The sequence below is a fragment of the Catharus ustulatus genome, chromosome 10 (assembly GCF_009819885.2).
Source record: "Catharus ustulatus isolate bCatUst1 chromosome 10, bCatUst1.pri.v2, whole genome shotgun sequence".
Taxonomy (NCBI): Eukaryota; Metazoa; Chordata; class Aves; order Passeriformes; family Turdidae; genus Catharus; species Catharus ustulatus.
Window position 1 is genome coordinate 1,664,754 of NC_046230.1, and position 18,967 is coordinate 1,683,720.

At 43.4% G+C, this 18,967-nt stretch overlaps 1 protein-coding gene across 1 annotated transcript in view; it reads left to right on the plus strand.

The window, feature by feature from the left end:
- The window catches only part of LOC117000876 (glypican-5-like), a 335,608-nt gene that overhangs the window by 13,289 nt on the left and 303,352 nt on the right, over positions 1-18,967 (plus strand). Inside the window, exon 2 of the mRNA XM_033068932.1 lies at positions 11,404-11,565. Coding sequence (XP_032924823.1) covers positions 11,404-11,565 — 162 coding nt within the window. The remainder of the gene's footprint in view (positions 1-11,403; positions 11,566-18,967) is intronic.

Here is an 18,967-nt window from a genome sequence, read left to right on the forward strand (position 1 = left end):
GCTGTCTGCGTACAGAGCTGTGTTAGTCTCAGACTGCTAAATCCCCACATGCAGCCCAGCACAGGGCTGTATCTCACTGTATTTCCTTGTGGGGCTGGGTGTCTCCGTTGACATCAGGGGATGCTGAACCAAGGTCTCTGATGCTTTTACCTTTCTTCTTTCCTGCACACGTGGTCTAGTGTGGGAGAAGTGATCTGAGCATAAATCTAGGTTCAGCCTAGACCATCAAAACCAGGCTCCTGGTGTCTTGTACGTGACCTGTGGGGCTGTCAGCTGGTTCCTCTGTATGGCTGTGCTGAGTGAGTGTTCCTCTGCAGTTACTGTCACATGTGTTGGGTTCTTTCCTGTCTCTCCTGCTGTGGGATGCCTCCCAGTGCTTGTGGGTCCCATTTGTGGCTTCAAATTCCAGTTTGACAGCAGTGACAGCAATGGCATTGTCTGCATAAAGAACCACAGAATGGGAGGGAGATGCAGAGACCTTGTGATGCTGTAGTCTCACTGCAACCTGTTTTCATTAATTACTGTGTCATGGGTGATGAAGTTGAAGAATTGGCCCTAGTGAGGGGTGTCTTGTGTAGTAAGCAGTTACTTAGTTTTGGTTCAGCTCTTCCTTTTGTGTAAATAGTATTGAGAGTGCAGGGTGCTTTTCTTAAAATTCTTGGGTATTTCACCTAGAATTTTATAGTTTTCCTCTTTCCTCTCCCTAAAGATAAATAATGAAAGTGAGAATGGGATGCTAAAGAAATCCTTTCATATGCTGGTGAAAATTGACTGAAATCAGCCATTTCTCATTCTAGAATCATACAAATGAAGTTACAGGCTTACAGGACAAGCTCATTGAAAGCAGCAGGATTTGGGTTGTAAAATTAATACTTAGGCAAGACTAGTATGTATTTTTAAAGAAGAGAAAGCAGTTGTCTGAGCACTTGGCTTCATGCATGGCTTTCAAGTGAGATGGCAAAAGCAGAAGTACAGTAATTTCATGATTATAAGCCGCACCTGATTATAAGCCGCATGTCCAGGTGTTGGCAACTGTCTTGGGTTCCAATACAGAGTGTGATAAAAAGTATCTATTCTATCACCATCTGTTGAGGGTGGGGGCAGTGATCCTTATCTCCATGGGAGATATTCTGCTAATGGGCCATCCATTGAAACCAGGTAGGGCATTGTTCTTTATCTTGTCACAACCCATCCTTCCTCCAGAGAGTCATTTTCTGCTAATGGCCATTGAGTCCCACTGTGGGACTGATAAAATTACTGCATCCCATTGGAAGTTGCTCCAGCCAGGGGGAAGAGCCCAACATTTCTTACCAAGATAAAAACAGAGGTTTTGGGACACTAAGGGAGCCCCTTTCTCCACAGGACTCCAGAGGAAAACCGGATTTCTCCACATCACCACTGGACCTTTAGAGGGAAACGGCACCTTGTACAGGAGCACTGCTCCAACTGAATCACATCTGTCACTGCAGGAGGATGCAGCCACCATTTAATGGGACTGCTACCAACACCCTGCCTGACGGGTGTCAGGTTGTACTCTGACTTTGTCAGGGTTTGGAGTTTGTTTCTTTGTAGTACTGTATTTCTATTTTAATTTCCCTAGAAAAGAACTGTTATTCCTAATTCCCATATCTTTGCCTGAGAGCCGCTTGATTTCAAAATTTCCATTTCAAAGAGAAGCTCCTGCCTTTCTCAGCAGACACCTGTCCTCCAAACTAAAACAGCAACTTCTCATTTTTTGTCCATATATAATCTGCACCTGATTATAAGCTGCACTTCCGGGTTCAGACCAAAATGTTAGTCAAAACGGTGTGGCTTATAATCGTGAAATTGCTGTACTCAAATTTTGGGAGGAAAGGGAATATTGAGGAGTTGCTATTCCTCTCCTCTCAAATACTATTCTTGCCATTTCCCTTTCTGAGGCCGTGGCCCAAATGTCCAATAGTCCCTTGATTCCTTCAGATTTATCTTTACTTTTGTTTTGGCTTCCAATCTAACCTTCTTACAGATTTTTATGTTGACAGATAAAATGGAGAAGAATAGGAAATGCATTTTATCATGAACATGTCAACATCTTTGATATTTTCTGTGCTTTTCCACCCTATATGGAAATTACCATGGCAGGTAAAGCATATTATCAAGTAGTTTGAGTTAAAAAGTTGGTTAAACAGTTGTTAACATCTAAATTATCGTTAGGGTTTGAAGTTGAGATGAATGAGGTGATTCACACCTCTTATAAAGAATTTTGTGTCCTCCCTGTAGGACTAGATAGGCAGGCTGTGTGATTTGCATTCAGAGGGTGTTTTTTCCCCTGACTGTACAGGGCTAGAAGCCTACTCCTTTCATTTAAACACAGTCCAGTTTTGTAAACTGTGTTTCAGTTTAGGCTTCCCAGCTCTTGTGTTTTCAGTGTTTCATTTTTCAGGTAAGGCAGGGTTCTTTGGCAGTGAGATGCTGTCCCCTCTGGAGAGCAGAAATGCAGCTGTCCTTGGATGGTATGGAGTAAAAAGATTTACTAGACTCCTCTAAAAAATATTTTGTATGTGTTTATGATTTTTTTTGGTGATGGTGGTGGAGAAAATGTATGGGATTTACTGCTTGGAATGTGATGAGACATAATGAAAGATAAATCATAATTGACTCTAAATTAATGAAAATACTTGTAATTTTTCTCTCACCTCTGCCTTCAGTTATACATATTGTCCCAGGAAAATAGAGGAAGGAGTTGGCATTGTAGTAAATGCAGAAACCCCCTTGCTGAAGATCCATGGTCTCTACCATGATCAGGTCTCTAAGTTGTTTTATAATGTAGTTTATGTACACCAGTCTTCATGCTTTTATATCAACTCTAGGAGAAAAAAAGATGGATCCTTGAGAGTATAAATGTGTGGTTAGCAAGCTCTATAGCAGTCAGAGTCCTCCTGCCTCCCAGATAGATCCACATTCAAAGAGTATCTCACACTGGGCTCATGGGAAGTTATTAAATCAACATTAAAGAATTTATCACCCTTTCTAAAGAAGTGCAAGGCGTGGAGGAGTGGCCACAGTGCAATCCCTGGGCATGGCAGGCAATGCTTGCCTGCTGCACCTGCAGGTACCAGACAAGAGTTTCTGCTCAGCTGTTAAATTAAGAGTTGGGAGTGAAATTTTGTAAGGTGGGTTTTGTGCCTTCCTGCTGAAATTTTGCGGGTTCTGAGGTTAGGGCTGGTGTGGCTAAGACCAGAGGGAGGAGGTGGTGAACTGTGGGAAGTTAATCACTCTTTGTTCCTTCAAGATTCTGTTTATCAGCAGTTATGGCCATTTGGCATTGATGCCAAATGCATCTTCCAACACCCCACTGACAATCAGGCTGTTCTGGGAAACACTGGAAAATCTGCAATTGTAGGTGCTTTGTAGATGTGTTACAAGGCTTTTTATTGCTGTGTGTGAGTTCCATCCTCTGTTCCTCCTGCCAGAGGTCTGGTAACAGGCATGAGGCAAAGCACAATGACCACAGCTGCCTTCTTAGCTCTGCCTTCAGCCTCTTGGGTACTGCCAGACTTTCTAAGGAGCAGCCTGGAAAACTCAGGAGTGACATGTGGAGGTCTCTCCCTGCAGCAGCTGCTCCTCCTTGCAGGGAAGCTGTGGCCCATGGGCTGGAAATGTGTCCGGCTGCTCTGCTGCTTCAGGATATCCCACAGGTGTGCAGAAAATTGGAAGGAAGGCAGGGAGAAGGGGAGCTGAGGGGCCAGGGAAGGATCAATAGATGGAATCTTGTCTGAGGAGAGTGAGGAGAGGGACTTTGAGGAGAGAAGGATGTGCCTGGTTTATGCCTGTGTGGGTTCCAGTGAGTTGCAGGGACATTCAGTTTAGGGAACTCAGATTTTTTTTTGCTCACTGGGTCCAGGCACAAGACAGATTGTGTGGGGCACAAGCCAAATGAAAATCCTACCAGGCAGTGACCTGTGGGGTAGGGCAGAAGGTGCTTTGGAAATACCAAAAATCAGAATACAGGAGCAGTGAGAACCAGGCAAACAGCAGAGGGAAACAGGAAAAACTTGAATAAAATGCACCTAGCAACAGGCCTAACAACATTTCATTGTGCAGATGCTGCCCTTAAGAGCTGTGTATTTGGAAGAGATCCTGCTCTGGAAGCTGATCAGGCCTGGTCCCTGGTGGTCTCCAGCTGTCCTGCAAGCTCTCTGGAGTCATGACAGCTAGTGCCTCTTGCTGTCCCCCTGCTGTCCCCTTTCAGGTTCCACCACTCTTAGATTTGCAGGTTTAATTCCAGTGCAATCAAGTGGTTCTTCCATTTGTGGGGTTTTATACTTTTATTTGTCATGTCTACTCAAGAACTCTTGAGAAAATTCAGGCTATTTGACTTGAACAAGTTGGAAGTAGCTACACTTGCTAGTTATTAGTAGGTTATCTAAGCTGTGCTTGATAAAACTTGAGATGTTTGTCTTTTAGCCTTGATTGTTTCAACTGGAATAGCACATCTGATCATAGCCTGATTCATGTTTCAGTGTACAGTAATTTCACGAATACAAGCCACACTGAGTATCAGCCGCATCTCTGGGTGTTGGCAAATATTTCGTTTTTTGTCCATAAATAAGCCGCACCTGAATATAAGCCGCTCTGTCGTTCGCAGCGAGGACCCGCGTGCAACAAAGTTGCCAAATAGTAACAGAACCGCGGCAGGGCGGGGTTTACTGGCTCAGCTAAGGCTGTGCAGGCTCGGCCCGCTAGGGGCTGCCGACGGGGCCAGGTGGCCCAGCCCGGCACTGGCACTCGGCGGGGCCGCTCGGGGCCAGCCACCGCTGCCACTGGGCTCGGTCACCATGGCCCGGCGCTGCCCTGTGGTGGCAGACAGGGACGGAGCCCCCCGCCGCCTCCCAGAGCCGCGGCAGTGGCAGCCCGGGTCCCCCACCGTCTCCCAGAGCCGCGGCAGTGGCGGCCCGGGTCCCCCCTCTCCTCCCAGAGCCGCGGCAGGGGCGGCGCGGGGCCCCCCTGTCTCTCCCCCGGGCTGTGGTAGAGGAGAGAAGGAGGGAGCTCTCCTGCCTCTCTCCCCGCCCCCCATGCTGCCTGCAGGCAGCCAGGCTCCACCCGCGGTGCAACAGAGTAGCAATTTGTAACAATCGCAAAATGCCGACTTTGCAGCAGCTCGGCTCTGCACTCTGGCTGGCTCTTCTGAGGTTGTAAATGTCAGAAAATTATTCACATATTAGCCGCTCCTGAATATTGGCCGCATTTCCGGTTTAGGAGCAAAATGTTAGTCAAATTGGTGCAGCTTGTATTCGTGAAATTACTGTATTTCAAAAGAAAAGTGAGAATGCAAAGTCTACAGATCGAGTTAAACAGCATCTCTGGTAATGTGCATTATGAAAGAAAGGGTAGGGGGAAGGAAATTTTCATAACTTTTGTTTTCCAAACTGCACTTGGAAGGTTTCATGCTGGATGTATGCATGTTGTCAAGTTGCATGTAGATGGATGGGACAAATTCAGGCTCTGCTTTGGTATTTCTTGAGCTTTTTGCTTTCAAGTGACCTTTTAATGTGCTGTTTGTTTGTGTGATCTTTATATAAAAGCTGATAGTAGGATTATTTTAACAAAAAAGAGGATATACTTAGAAACAGGTTGAAAAGTGTGTTTTGCCCAGTCAAAAATGTATTTGGGAGGGCCTGGCTCCAGCATACTTGAGGCAGGAGGAAAAGACACCTCAGTTTGACTTAGACTCTGCTTCCTGGAGCTTGCCTGGCTAGCCCAGAGAGCAGGTTTATTGGGTTAGTTGCTATTTTATGTCATTGAGCACTCTAGTGCACTGGCTTGTTGATTTTTGTGCAGATTCCTGGCACTACTTCAAGCATAGCAACTACCATATTTCACACACTGACAAATAAAATAGTAGCTGTTTGACTCTGCACGTTGAGTTGATGAGTTGGAGATGCTTTGCTTGTCTTTGTGGTTGAAAGCATTTTATTGCTTGCAGTGGGTCTGAGCTGTGGTGTAAGGCTGTGTTCCCTGCCAGGTGAGGATGGCCAGTGGATGAGTTTCTTGACAGCAGTCTTGCAGGTGAAAGTGCTGATGGTTTTAGCACTGCTGGAACATAGGAGCTGCATGAAAAAGAACCTCCCAAACTCGGGGCAGCCTACAGTGGCTGGATTCCTTTTCCTTTTTGTGGCTGTGCTCGTGTGGGCTCTGCTTATGCCCCAGGTAGTTGCAGGGGAGCCCAGGTTGGAAATAGCTCCTTTTTCATTTGATTTGGCCTCCTCCCCTGAACTAGTTTGTGTTTAATTGCTGTATTTTCCTCAAGCTGAGGCAGCAGCTATACCAGACAGATGAGTTTCAAGAAGGATGAAGTGTTGGCTCCTGTTCAGCTGGGCCAGACACAATGCAGGTACTTTTGGCACCTTTGTCTGTGTTACTAAGGCATAATCAGTCTTGGAGTCTTTGAAGATATTTGTACAACATTAAAATCTTGGGCTTTGGGCTAAAGCTTTGTTGAAATATACTGTTGAAATGTTTTTCAAATTACAAAGGCAAAACTGTCAAAAGATAGATTGCACTGTGCTCACCCTCTGATCATGCTTGCTCAGGACTCTTCTGTGCAGTGGAAATTAGAGGCTCAGCTTGTTTAAAAAAATTAAATCAGCCTGTCTTTGAAAAACCTGGTGCAGGTAGATCAGTTAGTGTGTGTTTGGCTTTCTGGTTTCAGAGTATGGCTCTTACAGTGTGTACAGCATTTTAAAGACAGAACTGTTCAACTGTATGGTCAGCTATCAAAATATACTTCCCAAAATATACATATTCAGCTTTTGGAAGAAGTTAATTTTGTTTGTTAAACAGGCCTCTCTGCTTTTGGGAAGTGACACTGATTCAGCTAGTTTTAATGGCCAAAGTCTTAGAATTTATTTATACCAAAGCTCAAAATGAAGTCCCAAACTTTTTGATTCACAACTAAAAGTTCTCCAAGCAACACACAACAAAATACTCCACAGGTGATTTTGATAGAGCTGGCCAGATAGATGTCAGGTAAGGATACATCATTTTCTGTGCATTTAGCACATAAAGTAATTTATAATTGTGACAGGGAGGTATCTGAAGGTAATGCCTTTGGCAGATATTAATTGCTTTGGGATTGCACAGTAGTTTTCAACAGGGATCATTGATGAATTCCAAAACACACGTGCTTTAGACTCAGGTACTTTTTTCCCTGCACTTCTGAATGTGGCTGTTTTTCAAAGTGTAGCAAGATACTTTATCCTGTTTTTTATAATAACAGCAAGGGTTTAAAGTCTGTCATTTTTCTCACTTTATAAAATAAACTAGGCCACAGTTTTAACCAGTACTTAGGGGAAAAATACTTGAATGAAAAAATAATGTACACAGTCAGCAGAGTAATCCTTACATCTGATCTGAAGCAGAAAATTAATTTGTTTTAGGAAAACTATAAACATTTTGGAATCGAAGCCCAGGCATGTAGAGTTGAAAGTGTTGTGCTCTGTCAGTAAGTTAATGCATAAGAAAATGAGCTATGAGAAATGAGAGGTGCCTTGCATGTAGGTTTTTTGCATCTGTGGCACAAAGTCTAGCAGAGGGCTCCCATCACGGTCAGGGGCTGGAACATGTGGGAATAGAGAGCTGGGTTTGTTCAGTTGTAGGAAGATTAAGATTAAAGGTGGCTATACTGCTGTCTTCAGCTACCTTTTGGGAGAAAATAGAGAAAGTGGAGTCAGCTTCTTGCAGGTACATGGCTGTGTGCTGAAAAACCAGAGATGTGAGTTGGAACATGGGAAATTAGATAGAAATTTTAAATTTACTTATTTTACCATGAGTGTCGTCAAATACTGAAACATGTTCTGAGAGGTAGTGGTATTGTTCGTTGGTAGATGCTTGAAACTGGACTGGATAAAGCTCTTCAGTAGCTAGATCTGCTTTAAGGCTGAGGTAGAGGCTCCTCCCAAATTACTAGTTAGGAAATGAGAGGCAGCTTGGGGAAAGCTGGTAAACAAGTCCTAGAGGGAAATCAGCAGGGTGAAATCCTGAAATGATGCTGTTGGTAACTTCTGACATTCAGGAATGGTGCTTTCCCTCGGGTGCATTGAAGGGCTTTGTTCCTTACAGCAGGGAGCAGTTTGCCCTTGAGGCTGTGTCCGTGGGCAGCACGCTGAGCTGGGCTGACAGGCTGCTCTGGGTCTGGGGGCTCAGCCCCTCGCCACCCCTCTGCCACTGCTCCTCCCCTCTTCCCACTGCAGAGGGCATTTTTCATCAGGATGAAAGAGATGAGATAAACTAAAATTAGTGTCAGAGTTATTAGAGACATTAAGATACTGCTAATGAGTTCTAATTTAATCTCAGTACCCAGGCATGTATAGCAGCAAAACCTTTTATTAGGTTTCTATAATTGTGTTAAAAGTGATACCCTGGGGCTAATACTGGAGCAGTGAAATTCAGTGTAATTGCCAGGCTATGTGCATGGCAGCACTGACCTGACAGTCCTTGTGAGGAGATCAGGGCTTGCTCTTAGCTGGGCTTTCCGTGCTCTGTGTTTTACATCAGGCTCCTGAGCTGTCAGGGGCTTAGTGCTGTTTCTATTTAGGAGTGCTTCTGTGTCATTTTGGCTCTGGACCAGCAAATCCCAGTCTTCAGGCTCCTGGAGCATTCCTGGGGGAGATAGCTGGGTGGGGAATCCAGGAGTGCAGTTCCAGCAGAGATATCTGTATATCCTTAAAGCTTTCTGCAGGAGAAGCAGGTTCCCGTGTGCCTTGGTTCAGAGGGGAATGCCACAGGGCCAGCTCTGATAGCCACAGGTACCTCCTAGCCAGGGCCAGCTCTGATAGCCACAGGTACCTCCTAGCCAGGGCCAGCTCTGATAGCCACAGTTTGTCTCCTAGCCAGGGCCAGCTCTGATAGCCACAGGTTACCTCCTAGCCAGGGCCAGCTCTGATAGCCACGGGTTGCCTCCTAGCCAGGGCCCAGCTCTGATAGCCACAGGTTGTCTCCTAGCCAGGGCCCAGCTCTGATAGCCACAGGTTGTCTCCTAGCCAGGGCCACCACAGAGTCAGCATGGAGCACCTGCAGTCTCAAACCTTTCTTGGTACGGGTGTGAGCTTTGCAAAGGCCCATCCAACAAAACTGCAGAGGGCTGCTGTAAGGAGAAAGGCTCTGGGTATCAGCATCTCGATTTTCAGCCCCTCTGCTCTGACAGCTCTTCCCTGACCAAGTTGCTCCACAGTCTGTGTTACAATTTCAGTCATGCTTTGATGGTGCCAGCTCAGAGCAGTGGTCCTTCCCTGACCCCCAGTTCCTTGTGACAGGACAAACGTGTTCATAGGGTGAACTGGATCAGGAAACCCATCCAAGTTAAAAATAGCCTGTCCAAGAAGCTAATTTCAACCTGGGCAAGCTTCTCTGGCAGCCGGGCGCAGCCGAGCGTGCCCAGCCGGTGACGAGTGCAGCCCTCCCGCTTCTGGCAGGGCCTTCAGCAGGGCTTGGGCCTCACACATCTTGGGGTGACTTTATGATGTTTGTATCCAAACATAATATCTAAGCAGAAAAAACAATATGAACTGCTAACAAGGGAAAAAAACATTACCATTCAAATACAGAAACTACCTGTAAAAGTCCTTCATGTAAATACCCATATCTCAAATTTACCCTAAACCAAAACAACACTGCAATGGGGAGAGTTGTTTCCCATTTCTGAGATTAGACTGAAGTGTGAAACAAATCCACCTCCAAAATGGTCTCCTGATTCAGCTGTCTGTGACAACTTCAATATTTGTTTGCAAACTTATATAGAAATGTAGTGAATTGAAATTTTGACCTTCTTCTGACATAAATTAGCTGTGCTTTCAAATAAGACTTGCTATAAACTGGAAGCAACATTTTCAAGTCAAATGAGATGTTTCAGCTGACTTGGTGTTTTTATTTTTTTCCCTGGTGAGGGAGATTCATTGAAGTTCCTCCCTGTGGGTTTGGTCTCAGTGAACTGGTGACCTGGAGCTGGCTCTGAGCAGAGCCTGGTCCTTTGGGGATGCCTACTGATCTTTCAGAGTGCATCCTCTTTTTTTTAATCCCTGTCAGTGATGTGGAGCATTGCTGTGCATTAACCTGCAAGGCCAGATGTGAGAGGTAGTGCAGGTGGTGGTACATTAATATTTCCATTGCAAGGTCTGGTCTGGGTTCTCTGCAGTGGCCCTGGTGAGAAATCCCCTGGAGGAGTTGTGGCTCTTGGAGACTCGGGGCTGTTTTCATCCACGTGTGCCCTCCGTCCCTGTTAGTGCTGTGTGGGGAGGGATTGTCAGTGGTGTTTGCAGTGGTTGGAAACAGAGACCCCCTTGGGCACAGAGAGGGGCAGAGTGGGGTCACACTAGCTCCAGTTAAAATGGCCCACACAGCCAGTTGTGGGGTGGGGATGGGGAGCTTGGCCACCTGAGTGGCACTGGCCTTCCTGGGAAAGGCTGTCTCCTTCCCAGAGCCTGAGGGATGACACCTGTGGCCCCTTTCTCCTCTGTTCTGCCTTGAGGTGGAGGGAAGGAAGCCCCTGCCACACTTGATACTGTGGGATTTTGGGCTCTGGTGTTTGTGTGTGCCCCTGGTTTTGGATTTGCTTGCTTAACAGCCTCTTGCTTTTTAAAAATCCCATTCTAAAAACATGTATTTGTGGAGTGTCAGAAGATGCTCTTCTTCAGTCTGTACCAGATCCTTTCTGGCACCTGCACATCCCATGGTGTAGAACAAACAGACCCTGAGTGTGTCCATCACAACTCTGTGGTGTAGGTTTCCTTACCAAGGATACTAAACTTACTGAAACACATACAAAGATGGAATGATTTAAAAAAAAATAAAAACATTCTACAAGTTTTAAATCAACTTTCAACTTTCTCTCTAGTTGCGAAGTGAGAGTGATTGCAGTGCCTTTAAATTTATTTTTCTTTTGGTGAGCTGCCTGGGAACTCAGATTTTTTTTTTTTTAAGAAGGTTCCTCTAATGTAAGAGGTGAATAGGTGATTGCTTGAGGCACAGCATGGGTGAGTTGGAACCTAATTTGAGGCATGGTTATCACTCACACATTCAAGTTTTGATATCTTTAGCACAAGGTGCATGGTGGAAATACTGCCCCTTTGATGGTGCATCTTCATGATGATGATTCTGTTGTGCCTCTGACTGTGTTCAGGTAATTTTTGTGCCCAATATTCTTAACAGTGTAAAAGAACTTATCAACTGATAATGTCATGTTCCTCAAATGAAGTAATGACAACGTGGTGTCCTTCTGACAGTAGCTGAGTTTCACGTTGTCATTCCTTGTGGGTTTTGTCTCATTTCAAAATTCAGAATGTGATGTTTCTGACATTAAGATGCGTTGCTTTTGTGGTGTAAGTTCAGGGGTTTTCTGATTTTTGTGTTTTTCTTGTTTGCTTTCAGAGTCAGATTTACAGATCTGTCAACACAGGGCACCAACATGTTGCACCAAAAAAATGGAAGAAAGCTACCAGGCAGCTGTTCGAAGGGAGAGGACTCAGAGCATCCAGGCACTGAACTTTGAGCTGAAGTACATGATTGTTGGTCACATCACAGCTTTTCAAGGTAGGAAATTTTGAATAGTTTATATAATATCCTCTGCAATACAAAAGAAAGCTCTTATCTTTGGTGTTCCTTCCTCTTGCATCGCCTGCTGTTGTCACTGCCTTATGGTTTGCTCCCTGTTCTTTGCTGATTGTGCTCTGGATAAAGGTGATGGCACTTAATCTTGACTGGTATGCTAAGCATCTTCCTAAATCTAATTAGGAATAGATTTAAGCTGAGACCTTTCTGGGGTTAGTGTGGATTTTTAAGGCTTTTTCAGTGCCTATTGGTCGTATTTTTTATATTCTCTTGTGCTGCCAAACCATTTAGAGGTATAGAACATGAAATGAAGGATGCATTTGTTTCATAAGTGCTCTGATATGTCACATGAGAATACAACTCTTGCTTCATGACAAAATGCAGGAGCACCTTGCTCTAACAGGCACATATCAGACTACTTAGTTCCTTCATACAGGTGGTTATTGTGCTGTTACAGGAGGAAAATGCTTGGGTAGAGCTGTGCGCTGTAGTGTTGAGTACTGGAGGCTTTTCTCTGGAAGGGCATTGAAACATAGGCTGTGAACTTTAAACTTCTGAGAGTTGAGTGATTAAGTTAGTCAAGGAGTGATGAATCCAGCTTACTGACCTCTGTGGGCCTAATTATCTGCCTAATTTTAACTCTGCTGTGTTCAGTGCTGAGCACCCTCATGGAATGGCTTCTGAAATGAAGCTGGTAGTTACTGAAACGCCAAGTGTTGAGGCCTGGATGATTAAGTCTATTGTTAGAAGGCAGGTTTTATCAGTAGTATCTTTTTTTGGTCTGGTTTCTCCCATTTGAGTGAAAATACTATAAATAAAAGATGTGACTGACAGTTAATAAGAGACAGCATATTATCTAAAATTGACAATAAGTGATGGTGGAAGTCTGAAAGAGACATGAAGGGGCAAGAGAAGAATTTTCTTTTGCTTTTGCTTTTTTATATCTTTCCGTTTTTTACCCATGAGTGAGAAATGGCATTTTAGTTTATTTCACAATTAATTTTTGAAAATATTTGATATCCCCTCTCATTAAAGAATCGTCTTAGAGGGCACTTCAGAGGAGCACAGTAGTGAAAGGGTGGCTGTTGGCATTGTTAAATGCTGGTTATTCATTCAAGCAATCTTTCAGTATTATGACTGAATAAAGGTAAGGTCAGAATAAATTAACCCGCCAGCTCCTTTAGGTCAAGCCAGAGGCTTTATTGTCCATTGCTGATGAAGCCTTTTGATGGAATGAAAGCAGTAGTTAGACATTTCACAGAGTTCAAATTTACAAGCATTTTCTGGAAGTGGGTAAATAGGTTGTTTGTTGTGACTTGCTGTGGCTGCCTTCTGTCTGCATTAGGTGGAAACACTTGAAAAATGTAACTTTGCTGGCTTGCATTGGGAGCTGCTTTTGTTCTTTGGTTTTGTCCCAGGTGTCAGTGAAAAGCCTCTTTTTATCTTGTGCTGGATAAACATTCTGTTGCTAAGAGTGGTGCTGTGTGAGACATTTACTGAGAGAGAAGATCTTTGCATTAAATTAACTCTGTCCTTTTGGTCTGTTTTCACTTGTTGCTGTTTTGAATGATAAAGTGAGTGTGCTAACAGCACATTCTACAGTCTGAGAAAAGGAAACCCTGATTTTAGAAGCTTTCAGGTGCTTTTTAGATTTCATGTCTCTTGCAGCAGTGAAAACTGACTCAGACTTACTGAAAAATAGCTTTATTCATTTGTACAGAGTGGTGTTTACTTGTTCAATTTTCATGCACAATTTACTTTTATATATATACACACATTTTTAGTACTGTTGGTTTAGTCAAAGCAAAGCAGTAGTTAGCCTTGCTGCCTGCTTCTGAGGAAAGGAAATCTTAGCTGCTTTTTATGCACTTTAAGCAGACAATACTGTTAATACTACACCAATACTGATGAAGTAATTTTCAAGATTACTGTAGAGTAAGAAACAGATTTTCAGTAGTCCATCTCTCAGAACATAATGGTGGGAGTTAAATTTCATTGGGAAAAAGAGACAACTTTTTTGGAAAGGGAGACTCCCAAGAGAATGTTATTTTTTTTTTGTTTTTAAGTTATCATCTCATATTTTTTCAAAGAAGTTTACAGGCAGACTGGGGACATAGAAGTGTCATAAGTATTAATAATCATGAGCTTTCTCACGTGAGTAGGAGTTTTGATGTGAATTGGGTTAAATATTCCCTCCACACTGCCTTGGCACTGCAGTTGGCTGTGGATATTTTGAACTTGAAGAGATACTGTTTTGGGTTTTCTTCTTGAAAGTGAAAATGTTATTTAAGTAGCTTTGCTCACAGCTGAAATAAGACAATTTTCACAGGTGCTGGATTTAGTTGTGCAAAATAATTAGTCTGTAAGAGCTGATTAAATATATCACAGCTGTGGGCAGGCTTGTTGTATTTGGGCTAGTGCCCAATCCATTTATATGGACAGCTTTAACATTAAGGTTCAGTCCTACTATTTTCCCCTAAAAGTTTTCAATAATGGCAAGTGGTTTTTGTTCAAACAATTTGCTAAATGAAACTCCTGCATGGATGTGTTTTGCTTGGATGCCTGATAGTAGGAAGAGCCCCACTGGCACCAACTGCATTAGAAACCTCCCCATTAGAAACAGGACAGGAGCAAGGGACAGAGGCAGGAATGGAAGGGCCAGATGGCTGCTTGGGAGGCACAGCATCAGAATCAGCTCCTGCACATCACACAGTGACACAAAATCTGGGAGTCTGACGTGAATGGAGAAAGGGCCCTGTGGGAGGGTTGCATGGAAAGCTGATGCATTCGCTCTCTCTTCATGTTCTGGTCCATGGTGTAGCCTCAAGGTCATAACCATGGTTTTAGTCCCTTGACAGATGTGTGACTGCTTCAAATGGAATCACAGGAGTAAGTGCATGAGATGAGTAAATGATCCAGGCTGTAACAGGAGCAGTGTAAGGGAGGAGAATGTTCCTGTTGTGATGATCTTCCCTATCAGCCTCTGGCTCTTCACAACTGGCTTTGTTTTGGATGCATTTTGGAGCAGGTCACTTTGTCCCATCCAAAGATGTGCCTGCCTGTCTTTGCTCCTGTGGCTGCACCTGAAATGCCCAGGAGAATTATTTAAGTAAATGATGGAACAGGACACTTTAATTTGTAACCTCAACATTCTCTTTTTGAGCTTACTGTTTTCTTTGTCACAGGGGTTATTTGAGGCTTGCATATAAACACATGTATTGTTTTAGATGGATGTCTTTGTGATGATGATACATGTTATTTGGCAGAGTCGTCCATCCCTGCCCCAATATCCTCATGCAGTCCTTGCATTCCTTGGGGACACTTCCAAGTATGGCAAGTGCTTCATTGTTAGTGGATTAGGAGTGGTGTGGGTGTGCAGGCTGAAAGTTGCTGTCAGAAGAGGTATCAATAGTCTGACAGGAAAGCTTTGTTGTGGTCAGACAGCAAAGAGAACCTGGCCTCCTTTTTCTGTGTCCTTTATGGAGTGCTAACAGGTGCCACGTAAGGACGCACAGACAGCTTGGCTCTGCTCCTGTCATCGTATGCTGAGGCTAATTTGAGGTAATGAGAATCCAAACACTTGTAATTTATTTGCTCTGCCAATGGTCTGCAGAGAGGCAGAACAAGATACTTTTAAACCTGCATCACTTTTCAGTCACCAAACTAGCAGCTATCAGAGATATGGTGAAAACTTTGAGCTCAATAGTTCAAAAAGATTACTGTTCTCTGCGCTTGTTTTTACAGTAGGCAATGGGAATTGTTCACTTAGCCTCTGAAGAGAAAAGCTTCCATGAGCCAATCTTGTTGGTCATAAAGCACTAATGTATCTTGCTTTTCTGAATAAACATTCATTTGACCTTGAGGGTCAGGTGCTGGGACCAGTTGCAGTGTTCCCCCAGCTATCAGAGGGAAGATGAGCTTTGGAGCTCTGTTCTTCTCAATCCTAACCCACGGGCTTTGGCAAAGCTGTGCTCACCTTCTACTTTCTATGGAATGGGAAGATGCTGGTTGGGAAAGTACCATGCTGCAGTTTCTGATAGCTGCAGTTGCCCTGACATTGCAGTGCATGGACACTGGTTTGCCCTGTTGCCATTTGATCCAAGCAGGCAACTTGGGAAGGACATGAATGATGGAAAGGGAAGCTGCTTGTAGCAGGCATGGAGTCCAGGACTTCCAGTTGTCAGTAAAATGCCTGAAAATTAATGCCTAGTTTATCCATAAAGTCCTTAAGCACAAAGGTTGTCCTCTGAAATCCTCCATGGGGAAGGGGATGACTGGATGGTTTCAGGGAGTCTTGGGATGGATAACACCAGTGGGCCCATTAATCAACTGATTCAAACTCTCCCAGAAAGGAATAATACACTACACTGCACTGCACTCAGGGCTATGTGGAGTCAAAAACATTTTCCATTTTCATTTGGCTCTGTTGCAGTGTTGCTGATTCTTATTGTTACTGAATTTAGGAATATCAGCATGAAATAGGGGTGTCTGTTTAATAGTGTTGAAGTGCAGTGACATTTACAAAACAAAGACTTGGCTGTAGAAGTATACTCTGGTTGGAAGTAAATTACTACATGAAGTGTAGCCACAATGCTGGAGATGGATGCAGTCCAAAATCAATGAGCTATTTAAAAAAAAATCCAACCATCACCAGCAGAAACCTGCCAAAGCTCACCACCAGTGCTTCTGGTTCCTGTTATTTACTGCTGGATTACAGAAATGCAGAAATGTTGTTTTCTGAACAGGTTCTTATAGTCCTGCACTGCTTGGTCATTTTAGTAACAAAGTGTTACCCTCCCCTCTCCACTTGGTTTTTGTGCTCTTCTGACCTTGGAGCTGAAAGTTGGCCAGGATGCAGAATTTGGTTTTGGCTCTAGGCAAAAATGATTTCCTACAGAGAGAGAGGCTCTGCTGGAGTGTTTCTGTCCCCCTCCTTTCCAGAGCACCAGTGGATCTGTGTTCTCCAGCAGGAGTGAAAGCTGGATTGTGGATGCTGTCCAAGGCTGGAATACCTCTTCTTAGCTGTGAGCTGCCTGCTGCTGGAGCACTGCTGGCTGGTTTTGGGGCTGCAGGAGCCTGTGTTCATCCCAGTGACAAAACCAGCCTCATCTCAGCTGCTGCTGGGCCTTGTTGAAATGTAAACCCAGCCTTTTACTTGGATACTCCTTGTCTAGAGACTTCAAGCACTTGTGGAAAGTACCTCAGTGTGGGTGTATTGGTGTTGCAGATGGATAAAGGGAGGAACAGGGAAGGGAAAATGTAATTCCTGAAGTGGCACATAATATACCATATCTCCAAAAAATGCATTTTCTAGATTTCTAGAGACCTTGGAGGGGAAGGAATTTTGTCTGAGGTGTTTGCTGCAGGAGTGAGAGATGCTCCTTTTGTCCTTGATCTTGGCACGGTGAGGCTACTTTCCCCTAAGTGAGGGCATGGGCAGTAAATGAAAAGGAAACCTATCAGAAATATGAACATGCTTCCCTCTTACCCTGGAGACTGATAATTCCAGAGCAGCCAAGTCTAGGCCAAGATGTACCAATTATCCAATGGTGTAATTATCCATTGTTGGCCCTTAATTCCTTTCTCCCCAGGTTATCTTTTGGTTGCCACAACAGAATTGGCAATGTTGGCTATGTGCTGATGCTGTTTAATTATGCTTCAGGTCTCCTGCTTTAAAAACACTGCCTGAGTATTCCAGTGTGTCCATTGATCCATTATAAATATATTATTGCCCATAAATTTTTATCTTCTATATACCATGTATGATTTTAGAGCCCAGGGCTTTGCTGAGATTTCAGTCTTTGCATGTGGGGTGATGGAGGGGGTGTTAAATTCTTCCCTGTAATTGTCCTTCTCTCAGCAAAATAAAAGTTTGCAATGTGCTTTCCCTAAAGCTCTGACCTTTTATCTTCTGAATGTGCAGCATTAAAAGCATATCTTGGACTGTGAGTAAATATTAACGTTACATTGTGAATGGAGATTATTGAATTTGCTGTGCAGCTTGTGTGCTCTGTCTCTAAATTTTCTGAATGGTGTGAGGTGGTATTTTTTTGGCTAAGAGACTACCTGTGATGCTTTGGAATAATACCTTTTCAGAAGTTGTGTGTACATGTTTGTCAGGATTCTAGATTCAGATTGATACTTTCATGCTGTGCATTACTGGAAGAATTAATGTTTCTTACTTGGTATCTTGTATTGTTCTATTTTTCATAAAAATTGAAATCAGTGTGATTACTATCCCTTAATAGTTTCAAAAATTTACTTTATTTCTATGTAGAAGTTGAAAATTAAATAGGGAAAAACCCCAAATAAACTCTCACCTTTAAAATTTTCTTGTAGTGCCAATTAAACCTTTAATGAGCTTGTGCATGTCCTCTAAAACTGTGTGCCTCTAGATTCTTCCCATACTGCTTCATTTCTCAGAGAGTGCATTACAGAAAGCAAGCATCTGATTTGTTTTATGGTTTTCACTGTTTTTTTCCAAGGTTATTTAAATTGTAAAAGATAATTTTCCTAATCAAACTACTGATCCCATTCTGTGTTTCCTTAATAGTGCTCTCTTCCTGCATCTAAAATGCACTTTTCATCCTGTATTTTCCACTGTAACCTGTGCTGCTGGTCACCTGTGATCTAAATGTCAGGTACTGCCACAGGCCAGTAATTCCAGCCTTTTGTCCCAGTGTAAAAATCCAGATGGATACAGTTTTGGCTTTTCCTGTGCTCTCTTTCAGGTTAGAGATGTGGGAGCTGTGCCTTCACTGCCAGGATTTATCCAGCTGTGATGCTGGTGTTTTATCAGCAGCCCTAACTCCTCTAGAATGTAAATAACTTGTTGATTTTGGTAATTTCTTTGTCTTTCTGATTGCATTAATGTATCCCCTGGCTGCTGCTTGTCATTTTGGCAGCTTGTTAGGAAGAAGAAATTACAAGTCTTTAAAAGAATACAGGAAAAATCAGATGAATAATGAAAGAAATAAGAAAGTTCTGATGACTTTATGCTTTCAAATCAAATGGAAAAATAAATGAAAACCTAAGAAGGATGCTTAATTCTAGCCATAGAATGTAAATCACTGCCCTGCAAACCAAATTTCGTAATTATCATGTCCACATAAGTCTCTATAGGGTAACTACAGCTAGTGACTGTGGTGTTAATAGTGGATTTCTCCTTAAACATAGGAAACCCCTCCATTAATTCTTACTTATTTCACTGAAATGACCTTTTATCCAGTGGCAGTCAGCAGTCACACTTGGGAGTCCCCAGCACTGTGAGTAGCTCACTGTTACAGGAGTGCTATGTGTTGTGTGCAGGTTTGGTTTGTGGAATGGTGCAGTTCTTTCTGAGGGATGCACAGGAAGAGCTGTGCTTGTGGGTAACTGGAGAATA